This window comes from Camarhynchus parvulus, chromosome 13, assembly GCF_901933205.1.
Source record: "Camarhynchus parvulus chromosome 13, STF_HiC, whole genome shotgun sequence".
Classification (NCBI taxonomy): Eukaryota; Metazoa; Chordata; class Aves; order Passeriformes; family Thraupidae; genus Camarhynchus; species Camarhynchus parvulus.
The window spans coordinates 16,568,751-16,594,352 of record NC_044583.1 but is presented as its reverse complement, the minus strand read 5'-3'; the positions used below and the strand labels follow the sequence as shown (position 1 = coordinate 16,594,352).

The 25,602-nt window shown below is 52.9% G+C and overlaps 1 protein-coding gene across 1 annotated transcript; it reads right to left on the bottom strand.

The window, feature by feature from the left end:
* Nucleotides 1–581: 581 nt before the first annotated feature.
* On the bottom strand, nt 582–22,701 carry ADRB2 (adrenoceptor beta 2). The gene is made up of 2 exons (XM_030957412.1): nt 21,528–22,701; nt 582–616 (listed from the first exon to the last, which is right to left on the bottom strand). The coding sequence occupies exons 1-2, from the start codon at nt 22,699–22,701 to the stop codon at nt 582–584; spliced, it is 1,209 nt and encodes a 402-aa protein (XP_030813272.1).
* Between the last annotated feature and the right edge of the window lie 2,901 nt (nt 22,702–25,602).

The following is a 25,602-nucleotide window of genomic DNA, read 5'->3' as shown; positions in this document are numbered from 1 at the left end:
TCCTGCCCTGTGCCAATCCTTCTGCTCCTTGTGACAGTCAGGGCCCCTCGTGCTCTCTAGAGGAGAAGAGGTAGACAGAGAAGACACCAGAAGGAGAAACAAGCACAGAATAAATCAAAGAAATCTTCCACGCTCCTGTCTCTTGGTCTTGGACAGATTCCTGTTGCACCTGGATCCCCACCCAGCACAGCACGTCCTGCTGGGCTCCTGACCTGGCCCTGAGACCTGGCTGGACCTCTTCCAATCCAGCTGGAGCCCACACTGGGCCTGGTGCTCCCTTCTGGAAAGGCTTTTCCAAGGGAAAAACCCCCTCAGCACACTTGTCATGGTTTGGACATCCCCTCCTTCAGTTCCTGTGGCTTCTTAGTGTCCTCCAAGGCTCTCAGAGCCTCTCCTGGTCCCTTGGTGGTCCTTGCCCAGCTTCTCCTGGAGGTGCTGCGTGGTGGGTGATGGGTTGGGATGAGGACCTTGCCAAGGCAGTCACTTCCCACAGCATCCCCTGCTCAGCGAGGAGAGGCTGTGCTCCCATTCCATCTCTGCAGAGCCCTCACAGCTCAGCGTGGTGAGGAACAGAGGTTGGTTCAGCTCTCCACCATTCCTGGGCATCCAGGGATCTCTGTGGGGAACAAAGAGAAAGGAAAACAGCATTAATTTAGCACAGAGAGGCTGGGAAAGAAGAGGAATTCGGATGCCAAAGCCAGGAAAGAGATTAAACCTCTTTCCTTGATTGTGGAGATAGGAAATGACTGACAAGGCAGATGAAAAAATGGGAAATTAATTCAGAGATAGAGAAAGGAACAAGTACAGAATATGCCAGTGTTTTTATTTTCTGGAAGTGATATTTTGTAATAAGGACATGTAAAAGATTATCATCTGTGTGTGTAGGAGAAGAAAACAGCTTTAAAGCCAAAATGGATCTGCAGAGAGGGAAAAAAACCCCATATCTGTTCTTTGGGAACACAATGCCTCTCTTGGAAGAATTCTGGGTATCCAAACTGCAGTTGTATTTCTTGTGCAAATCAAGGATGAAGTTCCAACGTGACAGGGATGATTTGCACCAGTGTCCCTTGCCAGCATCTCTTTAAAAGAATTATTTGTACTCCATCTGCCCTGCAAAGTGTGTTTACCCCTCCTTTTCTCCTTCCTTGCTCCCTTCTTCCCTTCTCCTTCCTTCCCAACCTGTGCCAGCATCTCCCCACCCTCTCAGGGAAGCATTTATTCCCAATATCCCACCTCTGTTGGTTTGAAGCCATTCCCCCTTGTCCTGTCCCAACAATTCCTGAGGAAAAGTGGAAATCTTGCAGATTATGAACTCTTCAGGAAATCCCTGTGTGAAACAATCCCGGCTCTGCAATTCCAGCAAATTCCACAGGCAGCATTCCCCCAGGGGACCCAGGAGCAGCAGCTTGGCCAGGGTGGGCAATGCCCCCAGCCATGGAGGAAGCTGTGGCTTCGGGCACTGTGCAATGCTGAGCCCGCTGGAGTTTCTCCAGAACAAATCTGGAAAGTCAGGGTGAAGCTCCTCTGCCCTTTTCCATCAGCTGGGAGCCCGAGGCCTCTTCTGCAGCAATCCTATAGATGGTGCTTGTCAGCTTCCAAGGAAACCTGAACCTCCCCCAGAGCTCCCAGGGCAGAGCCACTGGTGGAGATCAAGTGGGAAGGAAAAGGGGATGCTCCAAAATAATTCCATTTTTGTGCTCAGGAAACGGAGGCACAGAGCTCAGCAAGGTTCTGTCTCCAGCTCTGCATCCCTCGCCACTGGGGTTTAATTGCTGCTGCTGTAATTAGGGAGTTTGGCTCATTAAGGTGGTGCTGCTCATCACCCCCATCCCTCCAGGGGCTGAGATCCTGGTTTGGCTTTTACCAGGAAAACAAAGGAAGTCGATGTTCCTGGATATCTCACCACAAGATGGTCACAATAATGGCTTTGTGCTGTTCCAAATCCAGGCCACACAGTCTGATAGGAGTTCTGGAATGTTCTGCCCAGGGAGGTGGTGGAGTCCCCATCCCTGGGTGTGTTTAACAAAGCCTGGATGTGGCACTGGGTGCCAGGGTTTAGTTGAGCTGTTGGGGCTGGGTTGGACTCGATGGGCTTGAAGGTCTCATCCAACTTGGGGATTCTGTGATTCTGTGAATTCTGCGATTGTGTGTGATCGTGTGTGATTGTGTGTGATTCTGTGAATACTGTGATTGTATGGGATTGTGTGTGATTCTATGAATTCTGTGTGTGATTCTGTGTCATTCTGTGAATTCTGTGATTCTGTGTGAATTCTGTGATTGTATGTGATTCTGTGTGATTCTATGAATTCTGTGTGAGATTCTGTGAATTCTGTGATTCTGTGAATTCTGTGATTGCATGTGATTCTGTGTGATTCTGTGAATTCTGTGATTGTGATTCTGTGTGATTCTGTGTGATTCCGTGATTGTGTGTGATTCTGTGTGATTCTGTGGATTCTGTGTTTGTGCGTGATTCTGTGAATTCTGTGATTCTGTGTCACTCTGTGAATTCTGCGAATCAATTCCAGCAAAACCCATGGAACTGCTCTGCCATCAGCTCTGCATCCCAGTGCAAGCCCTGCCTTGCTGCTGAGTCTCAGGACACACTGAGCCCGAGCTCCTTTTCAGTAAATCAGCAGCAGGGCTCTGCAACGAAGGCACCAAACTCCCCTTTGCAATTCCAGCGCGGCGCCGACGTCAGCGCGGCCGGCCCGGATTTATCCTCGTGTCTCTCAGAGAGGATTTAGCCTTCCCTGATTTATTCCCCTGTAAAAGTGAGGTGCAGGGGGAGGGGGGTTTGCAGCAGGCCCTGATGGAAGGCAGGGCTGCCCAAATGGTGGCAAAATCCCAAGAATTTTTTTATGGGCTCCTCTGTGCAGAGGGAGCGGGGCTGGGAGATGGCAGCTGGAATAAACAGCACAGCCCTTCTCCCAAACATCTGCCTCGTAAAAGCACAAAATCAGATGTTGTCCTGGAATGCTGCTGGCTGCTCCCAGTGACACGGACAGAGCACAGCTCGCCTGACCCCTTCCAACATTTCCTCTGCCCTGGGAGCTGAATTCCTCAAGGTTCACAAGGCAAAGCTTAATACTCAAAACAGAAGTTGGCCGAGGAAACCTTGAGTCTCTGGTAATGAGCAGTGCCTGGTCACCTGAGGGAAGCCTGGATTCAGCAGGACGGATCAGCCACATCCCACAAATCAGGATGGAATCAGGATGGAATCCTGGATTCAGCAGGATGGATCAGCCACATGCCCCAAAGCCTTGTTAACAACTTCCCAGCTGGAATCCTCTCCTTTCCATTCCCTTCTTTTGGTTCAGGACACTCCTAGGAGAGGTGGAAGCCTGGTGATGACGTTATTGGTCATTAGCCCTGATTAATCCCGGGCTCAAGGACAGCCATAGCACAGGGTGAGGAGCTGATGAGAAAGTCAGAATTCCCTTTCCAGTCAATGGGAATGGATTGCTGCCCACAGAGTCACGGCAGGAGCCTGAAATGCCTCCCAGGGGACATTTCCCAAGGGGTCAAGGAGAGGATGAAGAGGAAAACAAATTCCCTGTGGGTTGTCCTAGTGCTTTGCACTAAGTGGTTTTGCAAATCAGCAGGAACAGCACTGACAGGACACAGGGAATGGCTTCAGACTGAAAAGGACCAGGGTTAGATTGGACTTTGGGAAGAAATCCTTCCCTGTGAGGGTGTCAGGCCCTGGCACAGGGTGCCCAGAGCAGCTGTGGCTGCCCCTGGATCCCTGGCAGTGCCCAAGGCCAGGCTGGATGAGACTTGGAACAACCTGGGATAGGGGGAGCTGTCCCTGCCCATGGCAGGGGTGGAATGAGATGATTTTTGAGGTCCTTTCCAACCCAGACCATTCTGGGAATCTCTGATTCCATAAATGTTATCTTTGCTTCACTCCATTTGAGCGCTGTGCCCTGTGAAATCTCCACAGGAGCTGGATGTCCATGGACATGGAGCTCTCTGCAAGGCAGCTGAGCAGCTCCTCCCCGAGCAATCCAAGGATTCAGGGTGGAATGAGGGCAGAGCAAGACAGAATTTCCTGCTCCAGCCCTCCAGGAACCAGGAAAATCTGCCAGCCTGGCCCTGCACCGTCTGCACCTCCACAGGGGTCTCACAACCCAGTCAAGCCTGGCACAGCCCCTCTCCAGACTGTCCCCCCTTTCCTTTCCTGCCTCTCCAAGCTTTCCCTGGAAACTCCTGCTATTTTATCCTGTTTCTGCAACCTGTCATCCCCCATTGGCCAACAGCTCCTCCCGGAACATTTAAACAGCATCTGCTGCAAGTGCAGGGTGTGAGAGGAACCCCGGGGCTCAGCAACAGGAGAGGAACCATCAGGTGCTCCTGCACAGCTCAAGGGGAAAGAAAAACCTGTGAATGCCTGCCAAGAAGCCAAGGTGTAGCATAAAAAACAACCCCAGAGTGTCCCAGTCCCAGATTTAGTCTGGTTTATGATCACTTTTATCTAGGAAAGGAAAAATTCCAGCTCATCCCTTCCAGTTTGCTGTGCCGAGCCCAGCACAGCCCAGCTGGGCTCTTGGTCCAGCAGCCACAAAGCCAGAGTGGGACACAAATTCCCAGTCAGTTCTTAGCACAGCTTTCCCCATGAGCCAGCACCAAACCAACTCCACGTATCTGCTGCTGGCTGGGGCATCAAACTTCTCTGGAGATCCAAGTCCTCTGTGCCCTTCACCCCCACCTGAAGGGTGCCCAGCACTGGGATATCACTCAAATCCACCTGAGGGAAGATCCCTGGCTCCCACACTGGTGCAGCTCCATTCCTAAACCCCAAACCTGGATTTTCATCTCCTCTGCTGAGGAATAATGTCCCCATCAAGTGATGGGTTTGAAGGACTCCTTTTTTTCCAAGCAGAGGATTATCCAAGTACCCCTGGAAAGCAGCCAGGATGGGAACAGCTGCAAAGCAACAGGATTTTAAAAGCTCTGTTATCCCATTTCCCTCTCCTTCCCCTGTCCCAGCTTTTCTGAGGGGTTTTTCTTCTGTTCAGTTCTGGGGAAGTGGAAGGACATTGCTTTGGGTCTTGTGGGGTTTTGGAATCATTGAACAGGCTGAATGTTGTTCCCAACAGCGGGAGCAGGGACCAGGGATAGAACCATGGAATGGCTGGGGCTGGAAGGGACCTTAAAACCATCCAGTGCCACCCTGGCATGGCAGGGACACCTCCCACTGTCCCAGGCTGCCCCAAACCCCATCCAGCCTGGCCTTGGGCACTGCCAGGGAAGGATTTAATCCCAACATCCCACTCAAACCAATGCAGGCAACACTTTCCCTTGCTTTGTGGCACTGTAATTTCCTTTTCTTGGTGTGACGCCAGCCGAGTGTAGACTTGTCCCTAAGCCTGGCTTATACCCAATTTCCTCTGCAGATATTCCAACTAACACAGGACTTAAACCCAAGCCAAACAAGTTAACAATGAGCAGAACCACCTTCTCCCTTGAGGAACAACAGATCCCCTGCTCCACCTGCCTTTGGGCTGCTCACAAAGGAAAATCTGGGATGGAATTTTGAAATCTCCACCTGCCTTTGGGCTCCTCACAAAGGAAAATCTGAGATGGAATTTTCAATTCTCTCCTCCATCTGCCTTGACTCCACACAAAGGAAGATCTGGGATGGAATTTTGAAATCTCCACCTGCCTTTGGGCTCCGCACAAAGGAAAATCTGAGATGGAATTTTCAATTCTCCATCTCCCTTTGGGCTGCACACAAAGGAAGATCTGGGATAGAATTTGGAATTCTCTCCCCCACCTGCCTTTGGGCTGCACACAAAGATCTGGGGTGGGATTTCTGCTCCCTCCAGCCGCAATCCAAGCACAAAGCTCTGTCAAGCTGCTCTCCCTGGCCCTGCTGTGGGCAGGGGGTTCTGGTGGGATGCTGGGATGATCTCCAGGGTTCCCTCCCAGCTCCTGCAGCCCTGTGACACACAGAGGCAGGAGCACTGCTGTGTGCCAAGCTCAGGAGGCCACGGAATGTCAAAAGCATGGAGACACCACCAAATCCTCACAGGAAAATAGCCAACAAAATCCTCCAGGTGGGAAAGAGCCAGGGATCTGACAGAAATGGGATTATCAGCAGGTGCCTGTGAATGCCTGGAGGGGATCCACACCAAAAACATCCCACATTGTAAGAAATCAGCTTTTGTGGACATTTGGATTCCAGCAGTGAAAATCCCTCCCCAGGCTCGGCGTCATCGCTTGTGGAATTCAGCTCTGAGCTCTGATTTCCTCTGACTGCCCCGAGGAGTTCCTGGAAAACTTGTAAATGGATGTGGGCTGGTCAGCTTGATTGTTTAATGCAAAATATCTCAGCGTCAGGGGGAAATGCAGAAGGATTTTTATTCTAGGAAAGTCCAACAGTGCCTGGAAAATGAGTGCTCAGCCAGGGCTGTGCTTCCTAGCACACAAACCAGGGATATCCTCTCCATCCTCTCATGCTGCTGTCTCCCACCTGAGGACAAGGAGAAAATCTTCTTTTGCAGCCTGAGCAGTGTGTCCTGACTGTCAGAAATTCCCTGCCCAGGGTGGAGCATCCCTCAGCTCTCCTTCCATCCCCTCCTCAGGGAACTTCAGGGATTCAAACTGCCCCTGTTTCTCACTTCCCACAGGAGCAACCCCAGAGCAAACACATTTGTTTCAGGCCGGAGGAGTGGCCATTTCTGCAGTTCCTACAATTCCTGGCAATTTCTGCAATTCCTAAAATTCCTAGAAATTTCTGCAATTCCTGCAATTCCCGGCAATTCCTGCAATTCCTGGCAATTCCAACTCATGGTTCAATCACCGGATTTTGGGGGATGCTGCTCCTGAGGAGTTTCATGGATCTTCCATCCATTAAATCAGTGACAAGCAGGTCAGAAATGCACAATTACAGAGGCAGGGAGAGGGACAGAGCCCTAGCTGGCCTCTTGTGCAACTCATCCCCACTAACAGTTTCCAAAGCTGCTCCAGAGCTCAAACCCCATTCCCAAAATCTCCTTGGGCAATCTCTCATGGCTGTAGCTGCTACTCAGTGAGAGAAAATCCTGTTTTATCCCCTGATCCTTCTCACCCACATCAAAGGGTGGAGCACAGGAGCTGTGCCAAGGCCTGGCAAACATTCCCAGGGCTGAACCCGTGGGGGAAAGGCTCTATCCAGCACGGTTAGCTCACCCCAAGCTTTGGTTTGGTTTGGTTGGGTTCACCCCAAGCCTTGGTTTTGTTTGGTTGGGCTCAGCCCAAGCTTTGGTTTGTTTGGTTTGGTTTGGTTTGGTTTGGTTTGGTTTGGTTTGGTTTGGTTTGGTTTGGTTTGGCTCACCCCAGCTCTGGTTTGGCTGGGCTCACCCCAAGCTCTGGTTTGGTGGGTCTCACCCCAAGCTCTGGTTTGGTTTGGTCGGGCTCACCCCAAGCTCTGGTTTGGTGGGTCTCACACCGAGCTCTGGTTTGGTGGGTCTCACCACAAGCTCTGGTTTGGCTGGGCTCACCCCGAGCTCTGGTTTGGTTTGGTTGGGCTCACCCCAAGCTCTGGTTTGGTTGGGCTCACCACAAGCTCTGGTTTGGCTGGGCTCACCCCAAGCTCTGGTTTGGTTGGTCTCACACCAAGCTCTGGTTTGGCTGGGCTCACCCCAAGCTCTGGTTTGGCTGGGCTCACCCCAAGCTCTGGTTTGGTTTGGCTGGGCTCACCCCGAGCTCTGGTTTGGCTGGGCTCACCCCAAGCTCTGGTTTGGTTGGGCTCACACCAAGCTCTGGTTTGGTTTGGCTGGGCTCACCCCGAGCTCTGGTTTGGCTGGGCTCACCACAAGCTCTGGTTTGGCTGGGCTCACACCAAGTTCTGGTTTGGTTTGGTTGGTCTCACACCGAGCTCTGGTTTGGCTGGGCTCACCCCAAGCTCTGGTTCGGTTGGGCTCACCCCAAGCTCTGGTTTGGCTGGGCTCACCCCAAGCTCTGGTTTGGTGGGTCTCACACCGAGCTCTGGTTTGGCTGGGCTCACCCCAAGCTCTGGTTTGGTGGGTCTCACACCGAGCTCTGGTTTGGCTGGGCTCACCCCAAGCTCTGGTTTGGTGGGTCTCACACCGAGCTCTGGTTTGGTGGGTCTCACACCGAGCTCTGGTTTGGCTGGGCTCACCCCAAGCTCTGGTTTGGTTTGGCTGGGCTCACCCCGAGCTTTGTTTCAGCACGGCCCAGCTGTGCTGGCAGAGGGTGCTGATGCTATCACAGGCAGACACAACACCCAGCAGCCAGGCAGGGCCAGGCACCCAGGGCTGTTTACCCATCACACCTGGGCAAACACAGCCTGTTGTCACAGCCCAGCTCCCAGCACCAGGGCTGGGCTCTCCTGCTCTGCTCCCTGGCAAGCCCCTGCTGCAGGGACTGAGCAAATGGTTGGCATCTGCCAGGGAGATATAAAAAGATTTCCCTGCGGGGTGGAGCCTGTGGTGGTGATCTCATGGTTCCAGTCACGGTGACCTGCTGCACTTGATGGATGCAGCCCTTGCTCCGTGCCCCTGGCAGCAGCAGCACTGCTGGAGCCTGGGCTTGCCTTGTTCCCCTGTGAAAAATGAGTATTTTATGATTGGTTTTTGGTATTATTAAATAATACGAAAATATTAAACATTAATAACATTATTAATATAATAATAAAATCTTAAAATCTTAAAATGAAATATTATACGTGTTGTATTAGAAAGTTATTATTAAAATGAAGTTAATATTAAAATGAATATTATATGTGTCCTGTTAGAAAGTTATGCTGTATGTTAAATATAGTTTTAGGTTATAACAAAATGTTAAAATAGAAACCGTGCTATGTAGGATACTTTTTTTAAAAGAAAGGGCTCACAGCGAGATAGCAGCCACAGGACACCTAAATCTTTCAGAGAAAGAGAATTTATTGCCCCATTATCAGGAGAAATGAACTTCTTCCCACCTCACCTGGGCAGGATGATGCCGTCAGTTTTGGAGGAAGAAGCTGACACTGCCCAGACAGAATCCTGTGTTTGAATGGAATTTATGTATCATGGATGAGGTGTATGAATATGTAACAGGTTATTGTTTTTAAGGGTTAATCCTCTGTTAACGTGGGTCCTTTTCTGGGCTTATTTTTCACAGAAAAAGGTACCTGGACTGTCCCTAACTCTTCGTTTCTATTGTCTCATATTGTCCTAATCCAAATTGTCCAAATTATTATTACTCTAATTATATAATTATTTTTATAACCATTTTATTACTATTAAACTTTTAAAGTTTTAAAAACAAGCGATTGGCGTTTTTCACACCCCCTTTCCAGGGCAAACCCCAGCTCTCAGCGCAGCAGCAGGGCCAGCCCATCCTCCTGACCCCCAGAGATGGGGCTGGGAATGACACAGACACTCCTTGCAGGAGGAAAAGTGCAAGAATGCGCCAAAATGGCAGGGGACACAAGGTTTTCATTTTGGTCGTTTATTTACTGTAATTTCCCTCCTGTTTAGGGAGGTTGAGAAGCCCAGCTGTCACCTGAAACCTCATTTGGAAATGGGTGGCGCCAAGACTTGTGCAGGAATGGGAAGAGAGTTCAAGGAGCTCACTACAGCCCTCTGAGGGTTTGATATGGGAGATTTTCAGGCGTGTTTTATTTTAAATCATCTTCATAGTTACGGCAGCACTGAAATCTGAAGGACCCCAGAGCTGGGGGAGTTGTCTGGTTCCTCCACACCTGGCCCTGGGCTCACTACAAAGGCAGGAGGGCAGAGCAAGGCTCAGGATCACATGAAGTGGCCAAAAAAACCCCTGTGCTGTGCAATGAGAGAGATTTCTGTGCACAGAAATCAGCAAGAGGGGTGTGGGAATGATAACTGAGCCTCCCATCAATTACTGGAAGCCAAACTCCAGCGAACTCCGTGTAAGGAGGATGAAGGGAGGAGCGGGTGGGATTTATTCAGCTCCACACATTTACTCAGCTCCATTACTCTCACCTCCAAAAGCAGCCCAGCAGCCCTGTAATCCCTCAGCAGCTCATCTCCAGATTCTCTATTATTAACCACAAAGGGCTCGTTATTCCCATCACCATCCTTTGAAGGAGCCGTGGATGGGGATGAGGATTCCTGTGGGCTGGGGCAGGAGACACAGATTGAGGAGGTGATGTCCCTCTGCCTGGGCAGGAGACACAGATTTAGGAAATTATGTCCCTCTGGCTTGTCCCAGACTCCTTTATCCAGGGGAGAAGTGGACACCTCTCCCTTCTGCAAAGACACAGCCTGAAAAACTTCCAGGCAACTTCTGAGCAGGATAAACCATCCCTGGGTCTGCACTGGAGCAGAGAATCCCTTCAGAAATCCACAAGTTTCTCTCATTAATTGTAACAAAAAGGAATTGGAACTCCTGGCTAAACCCACAGGGGATTTATTCCCTCGAGGAGCAAAGCCCCAGCACCCTGGCTTGGCTGTTCCTGGAATTAGCATTTGTACAGAAATTTCCACTTTCAGCCCCATTTGCATTGATGCAATGCCTTCTCCACTGCCCAAGGAATGAAGAACTCGGATGAATCAGCCAGGGGAGGGGAAGGAGGAAAGTTGCTGCAAACACAACCTGTGCCATCAGGGAGGAGGAGAATGCAGCAGGTACTCAAGGTTCATGGAACAAGCTGGCAGGGACTGCAGACACTTTTAGGTTAGGATTACTCATGACTAAAAAAATACAACAAAAAGTGGTTTTCTACTATTGCCAGGCAAGGATTGCATGTTGGGAGTGAAGGATTTTGGGGATGCACCTCTCATCCCCTCTGTGACCTGGAAGATCTGGTGGCAACTGTCTCACAGCCATCCCTAAAAGCAGCAAAGGAAGAGAAGGGTTTCCTCCTAAAAAAATACAACATATAATGGATTTCTACTGCTGCCAGGCAAGGATTGCATGTTTGGAGTGAAGGATTTTGGGGGTGCAGCTCTGAGTCTCATCCCCTCTGTGATCTGGAAGATCTCATTGTCTCACAGCCACCCCCAAAAGCAGCAAAGGAAGAGAAGGGTTTCATCCTAAAAAAATACAACATAAAATGGATTTCTACTATTGCCAGGCAAGGATTGCATGGCAGGTCCTGGCAGGTCCTGGCAGGGGCAGTGGCAGGTCCTGGCAGGTGCAGTGGCAGGTGGCACCGGGCTGGGCTGTGAGTCACCAGGGCACAGCCTGGTTTCTAATCTGGGCCCTGCTGTTTGTCACCACGAGCAGGGTGACACCTTCACGCTGCCTTTCTCTCTTCCTGCCACTGACAAGGCTCAGACAGGGCTGAGGAGGTCCTGAGGAGTCACACCCAAAGCCTGCAGGGACATTTTGGCCCTTCCAAGTCCCGTGTGTGTGTGTCAGCAGCAGCACAATCTCTGCCCAGGCACTGCACAACCCAGGCAGCTCCTTCTCAGGGTGGACATGGCCCTGGGCAGACATCCCCATGCTCCAAGGGCTCCTGTTAGTGATGGCACTCAAAGCTCCCTCACTCAGCGCGGGTTTTTCCCTAAAACTTAATTTTCCTTGCAATAATTTGTGGGCTGGGTAATGAATAGAACAAACACCTGAAAAATTTAACAATGCATGTTGCAAATCATCTGATTTTTGCAATGCCTAATCAAGGTAGTCTTTTTCAGGAGAAGAAAAACCTATTCCCTTATTAACAAAGGATCTCTTTCAGAAGTGTCCCGTTGGAAAATGGACATTTGGACCATGGTTTGCATCCCTAATACAGCCAGGGTCCCTCCCAGGCCCCCATTCCATGGATTGCCACCTTCCCTTGGGAAGTCTGGAGTTCCCTGGGGCACAGTGAGCTGGGGGTCCCTCCACTCATCCTCTGGATCAGCCACCTCAGCAAAGTGACAGTGACAGTGCCAGTGACAGTGGCAGTGACAGCTTGTGTTCCAGGGCCACTGGAAACAGCAGGGCCACAGCCCTGGTCACCCAGGGAAATCTGCAGGATGGACGCACCAGCAGAGGTGACAACGCTGACCTGTCCCCTCCAAACACACCACAGCTCCTGGCTGGCATTGTGGAGACCTCAGGATGACAAACAAAGAGCAAATTAAGACCAACAAAACTCCTGGGAATGATGCTGATGCCAAAGCCCAGCAGCATCCCAGAGACCCAACCCCTTCCCACAGCCCTTCCACGGAGAAAAACCATTTCCCCTTCTACTCTCCTGGCTGGCAAAGTGGTCAGAGGGTGAGCTGGGTTCTCTGAGAGGTCTTTCCCAGCCTCAGTGGCTCTGTGATTCCCCATTCCCACCTCCCTATCCCCGAGGCCAGCAGGGCCAGGGCGGCTGTCCTGGTTTGTCTCCATACCTGTCACACACTCACCCCAAAGGCATCCCTGGCTCCAGCATGACAGCAACGCCTGCCCCACGCCCTCCCAGCCATGCCTTGGCAGGCAGCAGGGCAGCCCTGAGAAGGAAGCAAAGCTACTGCTCATTCCAGAGGCAACCATCATCCCCAGAGCTCCGGGAGCACAGAGGGGAACGTGGGAGGGCACAGGCACCAGCCAGGCTGCCCAGCCTGAAACACAGATCCTGAACTGAAACGCAGATCCTGAACTGAAACACAGATCCTGAACTGAACACAGATCCTGAACTGAAATGCAGATCCTGAACTGAAATGCAGATCCTGAACTGAAATGCAGATCCTGGACAAAAACACAGATCCTGAACTGAAACGCAGATCCTGAACTGAAACACAGATCCTGAACTGAAATGTAGATCCTGAACTGAAACACAGATCCTGAACTGAAACGCAGATCCTGAACGGAAATGTGTATCCTGAACTGACACAGATCCTGAACTGAAACGCAGATCCTGAACTGAAATGCAGATCCTGGACAGAAACACAGATCCTGCACTGAAATGCAGATCCTGTCCTTAAACACAGATCCTGAACTCAAACCCACACTCTGCACTGAAACACAGATCCTGCACAGAAATGTGCATCCTGTTCAGAAATGCAGATCCTGCACACAAACACAGATCCTGTCCTTGAACACAGATCCTGAACTGAAACACAGATCCTGTCCTGAAATACAGATCCTGAACAAAAATGCAGATCGTGCCCTGAAATGCAGATCCTGCACACAAACACAGATCCTGTCCTTAAACACAGATCCTGTCCTTGAACACAGATCCTGCCCTGAAATGCAGATCCTGCACACAAACACAGATCCTGTCCTTGAACACAGATCCTGCCCTGAAATGCAGGTCCTGCTCTCACAGCATTTCCCAGCTCTGCCTCCTCTTCTTCAATCCATTCCTTCCTTCTCTCTCCCTTTCAGGAGATCCAGCATCTTGAGTTTCCTGCTGGTGCTTGAGTCATTTTCCCTCCTAGGACTGATTTCTCATCTTTAATTGTTTCTCCATCTTTTTACACTCTCCTTGGGCTGTATTTTACTTTGTCTCTCTTATTTGGTTGCATCCATCCTTCCTTTTAACAATTCTCCATAGATTCCTTCTCTTCCCACCACCAGTCTCTGCTGGATTTATGACTTTCCTGGCAGAGCTGATGGGAGCCTCATTGGACATCCAAACCTGTCCTGAAAGAGTTGTCCAGTTCTATCATTATCTTAAAGCCAGTCTTCATTTCCCCTGAGGATGCCAGCAGCCCCTCCTGGCCCTGATCCCCCAGGAATGCCACAAGAAAGGCCTTGGGGAGCCACACTGGCAGAGCCTGGGGCTCACAGACACAATCCCACTGGTTTTAGGGATCTCCCAGCCCTAAATACATCCCCCAGTGGCTCAGGGAGGCTCAGGCTCTGCAGCCTCAGCCCAGGCCTGAGAAATGCATAAACAGCAAATGGCCTCTGGGGAGGCCCTGCCAAGTCCTTTCTCCCTCATGTAAATATTTTTTCCTCTTAAGTGTATGCGAGTGTGAAAAATCTCTCCTTAATCTTCTTTTTTTTCTGCCTGGCTGAAGGAAATGCTTGTTCATCCCTGGGTGGGAACAGCTTCATCTTGATATCTTGCAGCTGAAGCAAGAGCCACGCTGCTGAGAACATTTCTTATCACCCCCAAATCCACAGTGGAGTCAGATTAAATGGTGCCTGTCAGGACGTGACCTCCTTGGCGGCTGTTGGATGCAGGTCCCATGGGACAGCACATTGTGAGGCAGCCTTGAAGACTTCAGAAGCAGTGCAAAATACCCCTGGGGTTTCAGGATTCCAGAGCCTGAAAGTCCCACCCTGTTGTGTTTGACACGTGAGTGGAAATGTGTGGCTTTTTTTTTTCTGAGAAAAACTGGAGACCTAAATAAGTTTCTTGCAGTCTGGCCTTGAAATGAAATGTCTCAGTGGGAGCTGTGTGTGTTTTCTGATGGTGGTAGTGAGAGGAAGTGTGTCTGCACACAGCAGAGCTGGTGGCAACCCCAAAATATCTGTGGGGGAACTGGGTCAGTTCACAGGGGAATCTGTTCTTGCTGCTCGGAGCTTTCCTCCCTCTCCATTCACCTGCTGGGGAAGGCTGGGATCAGGCTGTCACCCTCTGCTCCAGCCCTCTGAGCTGAGCTCTGCCCCATGAGGATCAGGGGTTGTTGCTGATGGTGGTTTTGGAGAGGAAAAGTGTCAGCAGCACAGCCAGCGCTGCGATGCTGAGATAAACCTGAACCAGCCTGGCCTGGGGCTGAGGCCTCAGCAGAGCCCAAACCCTGCTCTGAGCCCTGCCTTGGCACCAGAGGGGCTCGTGAGCTCCTTCAGAGAGCCAGGCCAGGCTCAGAGCTGGGTTCAGATGCACCAACAGCTTTAGAGACAGAAAAATCCCTTTGGCACCGCACCGAGGCAAAGGGAGATCTGACAGCAGGGAAAAGGGAAAGCACAAGCCCAGGGAGGAGGTTTGGGACTCACAGCCCCAGGGAGGAGGGAAAGCACAGCCCCAGGGAGGAGGTTTGGGACTCACAGCCCCAGTGGGATGGTGTCTGTGAGCCCCAGGCTCTGCCACTGTGGCTCCCCAAGGCCTTTCCTGTGGCATTCCTGGGGGATCAGGGCCAGGAGGGGCTGCTGCATCCTCAGGGGCAATAAGAGCTGGCTCTGAGCACCTCTGAGGCCCAAGCACCTTTCCAGGTGAAATGTTCCCTGTCAGGAATGTCCTGTTGAACAGGGATGGGGAGAGGTGGGTGGCAGCTGCTGTTCCCCACGGGTGCTGAAGGTCTGGCTGATTTTTTCCTCCTGCAGTCAGCCATGGCTGGGGCTCTCTATCCCTTGAAAGCACAAATTATTTCAATTTGGCAGGAAGTGCCTGCTGCAATCTCCCTGTCTGAGCTACACAACAATTCCCTGCTGTTGTTTCTGGAAAGGAGAAGCCTCAAAACGTGCAAGGCACAGTGACCTCTGCTGCCAAGGCTTCATCCTGGGCTTAAGTGGCACAGAGGACACAAAATCCTCGTCATTGCAACACTCTGGGCTGGCATCCTGCTTTGCATCACTCCTGCTGTCTCCTCACCCCACCTGCAGCAGGAGGGACATAAGGACACCAGGTAACAGAGAGCAGGAGGTTGGTTCCTCTCCAGAGAAACACCTCCAGGGGCTTGTCCAAGATGAAGCAACCTGGGGCAGGCAGGGGTGCTGCTGCCACCCCCTTCCTGCAGGACAGGTCACCTCCTCACCTTCTCCAGGCCAAATTCCAAACCCCCACAGCTGGGGAAGCCGCAGCTCCCTCCCAGCCCTCCCAAATTCCAAACCCTGCCAGCTGCTGGGAGTGCTGCCACGGGGGCACAGGAGTGCTGCCAGCCCAAACAGAGAAGCAGGTGGGTTTTAAAGCCCTGTCTGCAGATCCTGGTAGGACAGGGGAAAACCAGAGAGTGCTGAGCACCCACAGCCCCCTCCCCACTGCCAGGGCTGAAAACACTGGAATAATAAATAAGAAATAAAATAGAATATAAATAAAATTAAAATTAAAATTAAAATTAAAATTAAAATTAAAATTAAAATTGAAAATAAAACTACAATTAACATTAAAAATAGAAAATAAAAAGAAAATAAAAAGAACATAAAAATAAAAATAAAAATAAAAATAAAAATAAAAATAAAAATAAAAATAAAAATAAAAATTAAAATTAAAAATAAATAATAAATAATAAATAATAAATAATAATAAATAACAAATAATAAATAATAATAAATTAAGGAAGTTTTTTTCCACACTGTGTTTCCTCCCTGCTCCTTGAGGTGTTGGTTTTCTTTTAATGAGCCCTGAAGGATTCACTGGGAAAATGCTGGGAAATGTGGGAGGAATGGCTTTAAGCAAGGACACTTGACTACAGCATAAATCCCATAAATCCTCTTCATTTTAACACGTCACTCAGCAGGACCTGCAGTAAATACTTGGAGTTTTGAACATACAGATCTTCATCTCTGCACTTATCTGGCACAGCAAACCCTTTACATTTCCTTGTTTATGTTCAGCTCTAAGTATTGCTGTATATAGATAATGGAAATGTACACACAGACACATATCTGTGTGTGCACTGTGCAAAAATGTCCTTACCAAGGACAGGAAACAAGTGAATATTTCCCAATCCACTCTCTCTGGCACTGGAAATATTGCACAGAAATACACCTGGATGCTCCTGCCATAGGGAAAATGGCAAAACTGAAATTGCATGCATGGAGAAGCAGAAAATCCACTTTTTTCATGATGGAGAAAGTTTGAAAAAATCTCAGTGCCCCCTAAATTCTGTGCTTGATTCAGCACCTTTAAACACAGCAATTCCAGCTGCCAGATCCAGGGGGATGGGGGTTTCCACACTCCTACTCCCTGGCCCATTTTCAAACATTTGGGGGCATTTAGGAACTGAAATCTCTGCCCTCCCTCTCTGCTGTGCTGGGGCCTCATCTTCAGCTGAGCCCCAGGGTGGGGTCTGGGGGAAATAGTAAAGATAAGTTCATTATAGGTGAGTTTTTACCATCTTTCATTGTCTCAGCCATGCAACGAGGCTGATGCTGCAATGGAAGCTCAAAGCACATGAAAACAAACTCCAAACACAGGGTCCAGCTCCACAGGGGAGGCTGGGGCAGGCACAGCCCTGACAGCGCCAGATGCACCTGTGGGCAGGGCTGGACTGCAGGAATTGCTGAACAATTTGGGATAGGAGGCACTTTGGGAACAGCCAGTCCTACAAAGGCACTCGAGCCACACTTCCAGGTGGGGATCTGCACCCAGACCCTTTTCCCTCCTCCCTGTTCACTTCCACATCTCCCCAGGGCCACAGCAAGGAGCATTTCCAGCCCTGGCTGCCCAGGAATGCTCCCAAGAGGCAAAGGATTGGTGTAACCCAGCATCTTTCTGTCCTGGGGATGATGGAGCAAAGACAGCCCTGGCGTGCAAACTGCAGCTCCCCAGCCCCAGGCAGCAGCCACAGCCAGGGCAGGGGTTTGTAACAACACCACCCAAGCTGTGTTTGTGACGTTCACTCCAGCAAGATATTAAAAACAAAACCAATCTGTTTGGCCAAAGTGGATAAAAGCAGCGAATGCAGGGCCAGGCTCCAGCTGGCTGCACAGCAACACCTGGGGGTTGTGTCCCCTCTGTGTCCCCTCCTCTGTGGCAGTGGCACGGGGTACAGCCAGCAGCGCAGTGTTTGCTTCAGCCTGCTCTGTCTGCAGGAAGAATTTAATGTTTGCCACTGATTTCCCTCACATGAAGTCACCACCGTGTGTTTTATCAGGTGTGTTTAACCTGAGCCAACTCTGCCAGTGTAAAATCCTAAAATCCAATTTAAACAGCGGTTCCTGACTCCAATGCTCCATTTTTAAAATATGTCTATAAAACTTTTGAATATAAAATATTGCAACAGGGCAAAGTTGTTGTTGTTTTTTTCCAACCATGGAAAGATTTGGCTTCTGTGGTGCCATAATATTTTTCCCTCCACTGTTTCTCTCTTTTGATTCTAACTGCACAGTTTATATTTCACCAGTTTTAGTAATGTTGCCTTAGAGGAAAGAAATCAGTTCTTCAACACCCAGACTCCAGAGCAAGATTGAGTTTCCTGGCAGTGCAGCTGAGCTTTGCAGCACCGAGGTCATTTGTCCAGTGCAAACAGCCCAAAATTCCCTGTCCCTTCCACAGCCACGTGCTCTGGGTGCTGGAGTGGTTCTGCAAATAATCACTGGCTCATCTCTCAGCTTTGGCTCCCCGCAGCCACAATATTTGAAGTAAGAAGAGGAGGCCAAAAAAAGAGAACAATTATTTGGACAACAAACCCTGCTCCGCCAGTGCTACCGAAATGCAAATAATCCATCACAGTGAAAACACAAACCACAGCAGAGATGTGGGCATGGGAATTCCCTGTGCCACGGGGTCCTGCCTCCAACTGGGGAGAGTGGAGCCTGCTGGGGGCTGGCCTGACCCCCCAGCACTGTGGGACACCTCGTCCCTCTGTGCCCCCTCAAAGCCACGGTGCCCTGGGCATTGCAGAGCAGCAGGGACTGGCAGGAGATGAAGGGATAGAGGAGATAAAGCAGGGCAGAGATATTGATCTCTGCAATCAAGAGGTTAATTCTCTCATTTCCCTGAATGCTGATTGGTAATCACAGCCTGCACGGAGCTAAATTGCATCTGCAGCCCCAGAGTGAGTGCCTGCACTGAGTGTGTTCCTACACTGAGTGTGTTCCTACACTGAGTGTTCCTACACTGAGTGAGTGCCTACACTGAGTGTGTGCCTACACTGAGTGTGTTCCTACACTGAGTGAGTGCCTACACTGAGTGTGTTCCTACACTGAGTGAATGCTGTTCCTACACTGAGTGAGTGCCTACACTGAGTGTGTACCTGCACCAAATGTATACCTACGCTGAATCTGTCCCTACACTGAGTGTGCACCTACACTGTGTATCTGCACCAAGTGTGTCCCTACACTGAATCTGTTCTTACATTCTGTGTGTTCCTACACCAAGTGGGTTCCTACACTGTGTACCTGCACCGAGGTGTGTTCCTACACTGAGTGTGCACCTACACTGAATTTGTACCTGCACGAAGTGTGTTCCTACACTGTGCACCTGCACCGTGTGATCCTACACTCTGTTCCTATACTGTGTACCTGCACTGTGTTCCTACACCAAGTGTGCACTTACACCAAGTATTTTCCTACACCAATTGTACTCCTACACTGGGTGTGTACCTGCACAGAGTGTGCACCTACATCGTGTGCACCTACACTGAGCCTACACCAAGTGTGTTCCTACACCGAGTGTTCCTACACCGAGTGTTCCTACACCAGCTCCCCACCCCGGCACAGCCCCTGAGCTCTCTCTCAGTGCCAGTACAGCACGGAGTGAGCAGTGCCCGACTGCCAGCCCTGCTCCTGCCCTTCCAGCCCCTCTCCTGCCCTTCCAGCCCCTCTCCTGCCCTTCCAGCCCCTCTCCTGCCCTCCTCCTGTCCGTGTTTATCCGCGGGGCTGCCCCGCGGCCTCTCGCGCCACAGAATGTCACCGTGTCACCGCACCCTTCCTTGGCACTCCGAGCACCTGGGGCACTGCTGGCACCGCTCCCCGGGCGGCAGTGAGGGCACGGGCGGGCAGGGGGCGAGGGAAGGGCTCCGGGCACATCCCCTGTCCCTGCTGCGGTGCTGGGCTGCGCAGGGGACAAGAGGGGACAAGAGGAGCCCAGTCAGTCACAGGGCTCGGGGAGCACGGGGCTCTTGGAGCTGCTCCTCCTCCCCAGGCAGGATCAGCAGCACTTCGGGAAAGAGGAAAAGGAGCAGCAGGAGTTCCCAGCGCGCTGCGTTTTGCCCTCAAGCAGTTTGTGTTTGTCGCCACACCTGGAGCAGCGATGTCCCCTCCCGGCCGGGGGATTCCCTCCAGCCCTGCCGGCACCAGCGCTCGGAGAGAGACCTCAGAGCAGCCACGGCACTGCCGGGGGTGTCGGTACCAGAAAACCCGCTCCACCCCCGGCCCCTCCGGGACGGGCACGGCGCTGCCCCAAAGCCGCTCCGCCTCCGCCTGCACCGGGACTCAGCCCCGGCTGGCCGCTCGCCACCCACACAGGTCTCCAGGGCATCCAGAGACCCCCGCACCCCCAAACTGACCACAGCGACAAGGACAATGCCACCAACACCCCCGTGGTGCGGGGCGAGCGCGTGGAAATGCGGGGGCTCCGCACGCCTCCCCCGAGCATCCCCCGAGCATCCCTGAGCATCCCCCGAGAATCTGCCGAGCATCTCCCGGGACACCGCGGCCCGAGAGGTCCCGGAGCAGCTTTTCCTGCCCCTTTCCCGAGAATTCCTGAAAGAACCCCGTATTGCACAGCCCCCCCCGGCCGCGGGTCCAGCGTGTCACACCGGGGTGAGTCCCCAGCCCAAACCGCTGCTCCTCTCCAGCCAGGGACTGTCCTATCCTATCCTATCCTATCCTATCCTATCCTATCCTATCCTATCCTATCCTATCCTATCCTATCCTATCCTATCCTATCCTATCCTATCCTATCCTATCCTATCCTATCCTATCCTGTCCTGTCCTATCCTATCCTGTCCTGTCCTGTCCTGTCCTGTCCTGTCCTGTCCTGTCCTGTCCCGTCCTGTCCTGTCCCGTCCTGTCCTGTCCCGTCCTGTCCCGTCCCGTCCTGTCCTGTCCCGTCCCGCAGCCCACCCTGTCCGGGGACACCTGGCAGAGCCCGGCACACGGGACAAACCCCCTTCCACACCCCACCCAAGGGACCTGCAGCCGTGCCGAGGTCGGAGCGGCGCTTCCAGGGTGCCCCGGAAAATCCGAACCCCCTCCCGTCCCAGCTCCCCCGGCTCGCTGTCATCTGAGCCCTGCAGTTCAACAAACCGGGCGCTTTACAAGCGTTTGGCTGGGCTGTGGCTGTAGCCGCGTGTCACCCGACTTCCCAGTGCCACATTCCTGAGTCCCACAGTCACAGGCTCACATTCTAGGCAGACGCTCCGTTTATTTCTATCGTTATTTTTCTTTTTTTTTTTTTTCCCTACAGAAAGTCCCGTAGCACTTGGCACAGCAAAACCCCAGAGAGCATTCGCAGTTTCTGTGCGGTGATCAAACTGTCCCCGAGCCCTGCATCCCTTCCCCGCCGCTTTGTCGCAGATCAGATTCAGGGGTTTTGCCATCTCCGCAAAGTGCCCCGGGCTGGACAGTCCTGCCACCCCCGCCCCAGGTGCCCTCCTGCCCTGGAGGGCTCCCAGAGCCACCAGCGGGGTGGTGACAAGGGCACCGGCAGCAGCCCCACAGGTGCAGCTGGGTCCAGCCCCGCTCCCAGCTCCCAGCAAGGTCGCTCAGTCCCAGGCCAGCTCAGCCCCGGCCACGGCCAGAAAGTCCCTCCGGGGACGAACATTCTGCACAGCCTGGCATCCCCCTCCCTGCTAAGGGACCCCCGGATTGTGCCCCAAACCTGGGGTGCTGCCAGCAGCCCCTCCACCCTGCCAGGGCCAGCCCCGCTTTGCAGAGTCTGAGTTTGGGGTTTCTCGCAGCTGTTAGGTTTTAGTCGCTCTCTAAAAAAGAATCACTATTGTTATAAAAAGAGGGTGATTTTCCTTAGAAAGGTTCCTCTGTGCAACCCCCGCCCGAGCCCCCAGCACCCTCCCCGGCGGGCACAGTACCTTTGCCGTGCAAAAAGTCCTCGGGGCGAGGGAAGGAGCCCTCCTCGCAGAGCAGGTCGCAGGTTTTATCCGGGGCCAGGGGGTAGCCGTTGTCCTCCTCGTTGTAGTCGCTCCTGCCGTTGCTGTTGGAGTAGCCGTTGGCGTACATCTTGAGGGCGGACCTGCGGAGGCACAGCAGCTCCTGGAAGGCGTACCTGAAGTCGGGGCTCCGGCAGTAGATCAGGGGGTTGAAGGCAGAGTTGACGTAGCCCAGCCAGTTCAAGAGGATGTACAGGTACTTGGGAATGATGTTGTCCTGGATGACGTGCACGATGTTGACGATGAAGAAGGGCAGCCAGCACAGCGTGAAGGTGCCCATGATGATGCCCAGGGTTTTGAGGGCCTTGTGCTCCTTCAAGAAGAACTTGGAGGAGCGGCGGTGCCCGGCTCCCCCTTTCTGCTCCTGCTCCTTGTTCTGGGTGTGGAACCTCCCCTCGCTCCTGTCTATCTTCTGCAGCTGCTTCTTGGCCACCTGGAAGACCCTGGCGTACACGAAGACCATGACGACGAGGGGCAGGTAGAAGGAGATGATGGAGGAGGCGATGGCGTAGGCTTGGTTGGTGAAGAAGTCGCAGCACATCTCGTCCTGGTAGCAGCGGATGGCGTCCTCATGGTCTGCCCGGTACCAGTGCATCTGGATGGGCAGGAAGGAGGTCAGACCTGACACCACCCACACCACCAGGATGACCACACGTGCCTTGCCCTTGGTCAGCAGGCTCTGGTACTTGAACGGGGAGGTGATGGCGAAGTACCGGTCCACGGCAATGACACACAGGGTCTCGATGCTGGCCGTGACGCACAGCACGTCCAGAGAGGTCCAGAACTCGCACCAGAAGTTCCCAAACTTCCACATCTCCATGATGATGTGGCAGGCGCCGAAGGGCACCACGGCCAGCCCCATGACCAGGTCGGCACAGGCCAGCGAGGTGATGAAGTAGTTGGTGACGGTCTGCAGGCGCTGGAAGCGGGCGATGGCCGTGATCACCAGCACGTTGCCGAACACGATGGCCAGCACGATCAGCGACATCAGGATGCCCATGCCCACCATCCACACGTCCCGCGACACCGAGGCGTCGGCGGCGCTCTGGTTGGCGCTGGCGTTGCCGCCGGGCAGCTCCGTCCCCGCCGCGGCCATGGCCCGGCGACAGCCCCGGGGCGGCGGGGGAGGCTCGGCTCCGCTCAGGGCTCCGCTCAGGGCTCCGCTCAGGGCTCCGCCAGGGCCGCGGCGGCGCCGCTCCGGGAGCCGCGCATACGGGACAGCTGCGGGACAGGTGCGGGGCCGCTCGGCTGGGGCACCGGGCACGGCTCCGCTCCCGTCCCTCGCTCGTCCCGGCCGTGTCCCAGCCCGTGTCCCAGCCCGTTAGGCGCCGCGGAGCTTTTTAAGTGACAGCAGCCCGTGACATCAGCCCGGGGCAGCCAATGGCAGCCGGCACCGCACCCCGACCCCCCCGCACCCCGCGGCCACCCCCGCCTGCCCCACGCGTGTCCCCGCCCCGTGCGCTGCATCCCCGCCGTGTCCCCGCAGCCGCTCCGTGTGCGCTCCCCTTCCTCTCGGTGCCCTCCTGTCCCCCGCCCCAGGGTGACTCTGTGCGCTCCTTTCACTGCCGTGTCCCCGCAGCCGCTCCGTGTGCGCTCCCCTTCCTCTCCATGCTCTCCTGTTCCCCGCCCCAGGGTGACAGGGATCACCCTGTGTGCTCCTTTCCCCGTGTCCCCGCAGCCGCTCCGTGTGCGCTCCTCTTCCTCTCGGTGCTCTCCTGTCCCCCGCCCCAGGGTGTCCCTGTGCGCTCCTTTCCCCACCGTGTCCCCGTGCCTCCTGCCCCCAGCGCACTCCCTACGTCCCCGATGTCCCCACGCTCCCCGCCCGGAGGTGTCCGCACCCCACCCGTGCCCCCCGTGTGCTCCCCAGCACGCACAGCACCAGGAAAACCCCGATTACTCCGGGGCTCCTGGCACTGAGGACTCCTGGCACCCATCATCGTTGGTGGCACCTCGTGACAGGATGTCACCCAGGTCCCCATCCCTGCCAGTCCCCAGCGCGGTGCTCTTGCTGCACCCCAGTTGTGGGGGCATACAAGTGGAGCAGCCACAGAAATCCCACAGCTGGTCAAGGGTAGAGACACCCCCGAACTGTCCTGGGGGCACTGACCAGGCAGGGAGTGACCACTGGACACTGTGGCCAGCCAGGCATGTGGTCAGAGCCAGACACTATCACAAGCATTCCCCTCCAAAACAAATTGGCTAAATAAGGGCTAAGGAATCCTGGAAACTTCCTCTCAGCCTGACAGGAGATAACCCTGCCCCTGGAGTTTCATTTCTGCCATCCCTCTGAGCAGCACTGCTCCCCAGACACACACCTCACTGCTGGCCTGGCTGCTTTAGAGGTGGCAGCTGAAAGCTGTGGTTCTAAAACTGCCCTGTACCACAGAAAGGGAGAAAATAGAGAATTCTTTTCACCCAGATTACCCCAGTGCCACCAGCAGGAGCTGCAGGTCAGTCCTGGCTGGATGCAGCTCTGTGACCCTCCTATGGCACAGGCAGTGCCAGACTCCTGCCTTTGTCAGCAATTTAACACTTATCAATGGTGAATCTTATCTGAAACTCATCAGCTCTCGGGCTCTGATGTGTTTTCATGTTTCTGCCTCATTTTTCCTGCAGTTCTGGGGTGCCAGGGCCAGGTTCCCCCTTTTTGCTGCCTTTGCCCCAGCGCCCCACACCACAGCCTGCTGGGTGCCCATGTCATGCCCCAGCTGTGCTGGGGATATTTATTTATGGGGAAAGGAGGAAGTTTTGTGGTTTAAAGCAGAGGGGCAGACGAGGTACTGGAATCAGGAAATGAGATTAAAGGCAGTTGGGAAGTGTCTGTCCTGCCCTGAACCAGCGGCTTCCCTGCCCTTCCCACACTCCACCTCTGCATCCACACACTTCAGAGGTTTAAAAGTGAGGATATAAGGAACAGAAGATCCAGAAATCACCCCCCACAATCAGAAATTGTGGGAACTGCACCTCATCCTCAGCTCCCTGTTCCCCCGTTTTCAGTAAGAGCTGATGTGGCAGCTCTAGGAAGCACTCCAGGTGTCAGGTGGTGACCAGGCGGGTTTGCTGGGCTGTTCCTGAGTGTTCTGACTCCAAATCTAAGCATTCCTAAAGAATGAAGTCCCCTATCCTGATAAAGATACAGATGTTCATCCTGCAGATGTTCAGTCTTGCAGGCAGCACTGGGCCCTGGCAGGAGCAGAAGCCGATTTGGGGATGAGGTGGGAAACCCCTGCTCTGAGAGACACAGAGGTGAATTCTCTGCTTTGCAGCAGGTGTTTTAGCCAAGGCAGCCCTGTCTCTGGCAATCCCCCTCCAGAGGCAGCTCCAGGGCTCTGTAAATCTGTGCCCAGGGATCAGTTTCCAGCCCAGTTTCCAGCTCAATATTTTGAGTTTGTTGTACTCTGTTCAAAGAAATCTCAGCCTGGGCTTTGGTCAAGAGGCTGTACCAGAGGAAGCAGAGCAAGGCTGATTTTGTTCCTTGGTTTTCACCCGTGGTTTCCACTTTGGCGATCTTTGCTCACCTTTTAGGGTGGGCACAGGGCTTGAGATGATTTTTGTCTTTGATTCCACAGCTGTGGCCCTCAGTGAGTTGGACGCAGGTTCAGAAAAAAGGCAGGAATTTGCCTGACATAAAAATAAATTCCATCACCCCAAGTCTCACTGGCTTTTGAGGTTTGCATGATTTTACCTGTACTTTTGAATAATTACTGGATTTCCATCAGGTTCAAGGCTTCATATTGGAACAAATACAACACCAAACCTCAGAGATGTTATGAACACAGTTCAGTTTTAATTTCTGGGGGGAGAGAGCCCCAAAATGCCTCCTTCTGGGTTCCTTGGACTTTAGGGTGTCAAAACCAGACAGGGCTCACTTGTTTCATGGCCCACTGGCCCTGGTGCTTTGTCATCACGCTGATCTTTTCCCTTCTCATAATTGGATGTGTTCTCCCTCCTCACTGAGTGACATTTGAAGAGCAGCCTGTGGGATCAATGAGAAAGC

Excerpts from the sequence above, each read along its gene's own strand:
- ADRB2 (XM_030957412.1), bottom strand. The coding sequence starts at position 22,701 with ATGGCCGCGGCGGGGACGGAGCTGCCCGGCGGCAACGCCAGCGCCAAC. Across the intron at positions 617-21,527 it reads GGACTTTTTGCACGGCAAAG|AGATCCCTGGATGCCCAGGA; the intron begins GTACTGTGCCCG and ends TGTTCCCCACAG.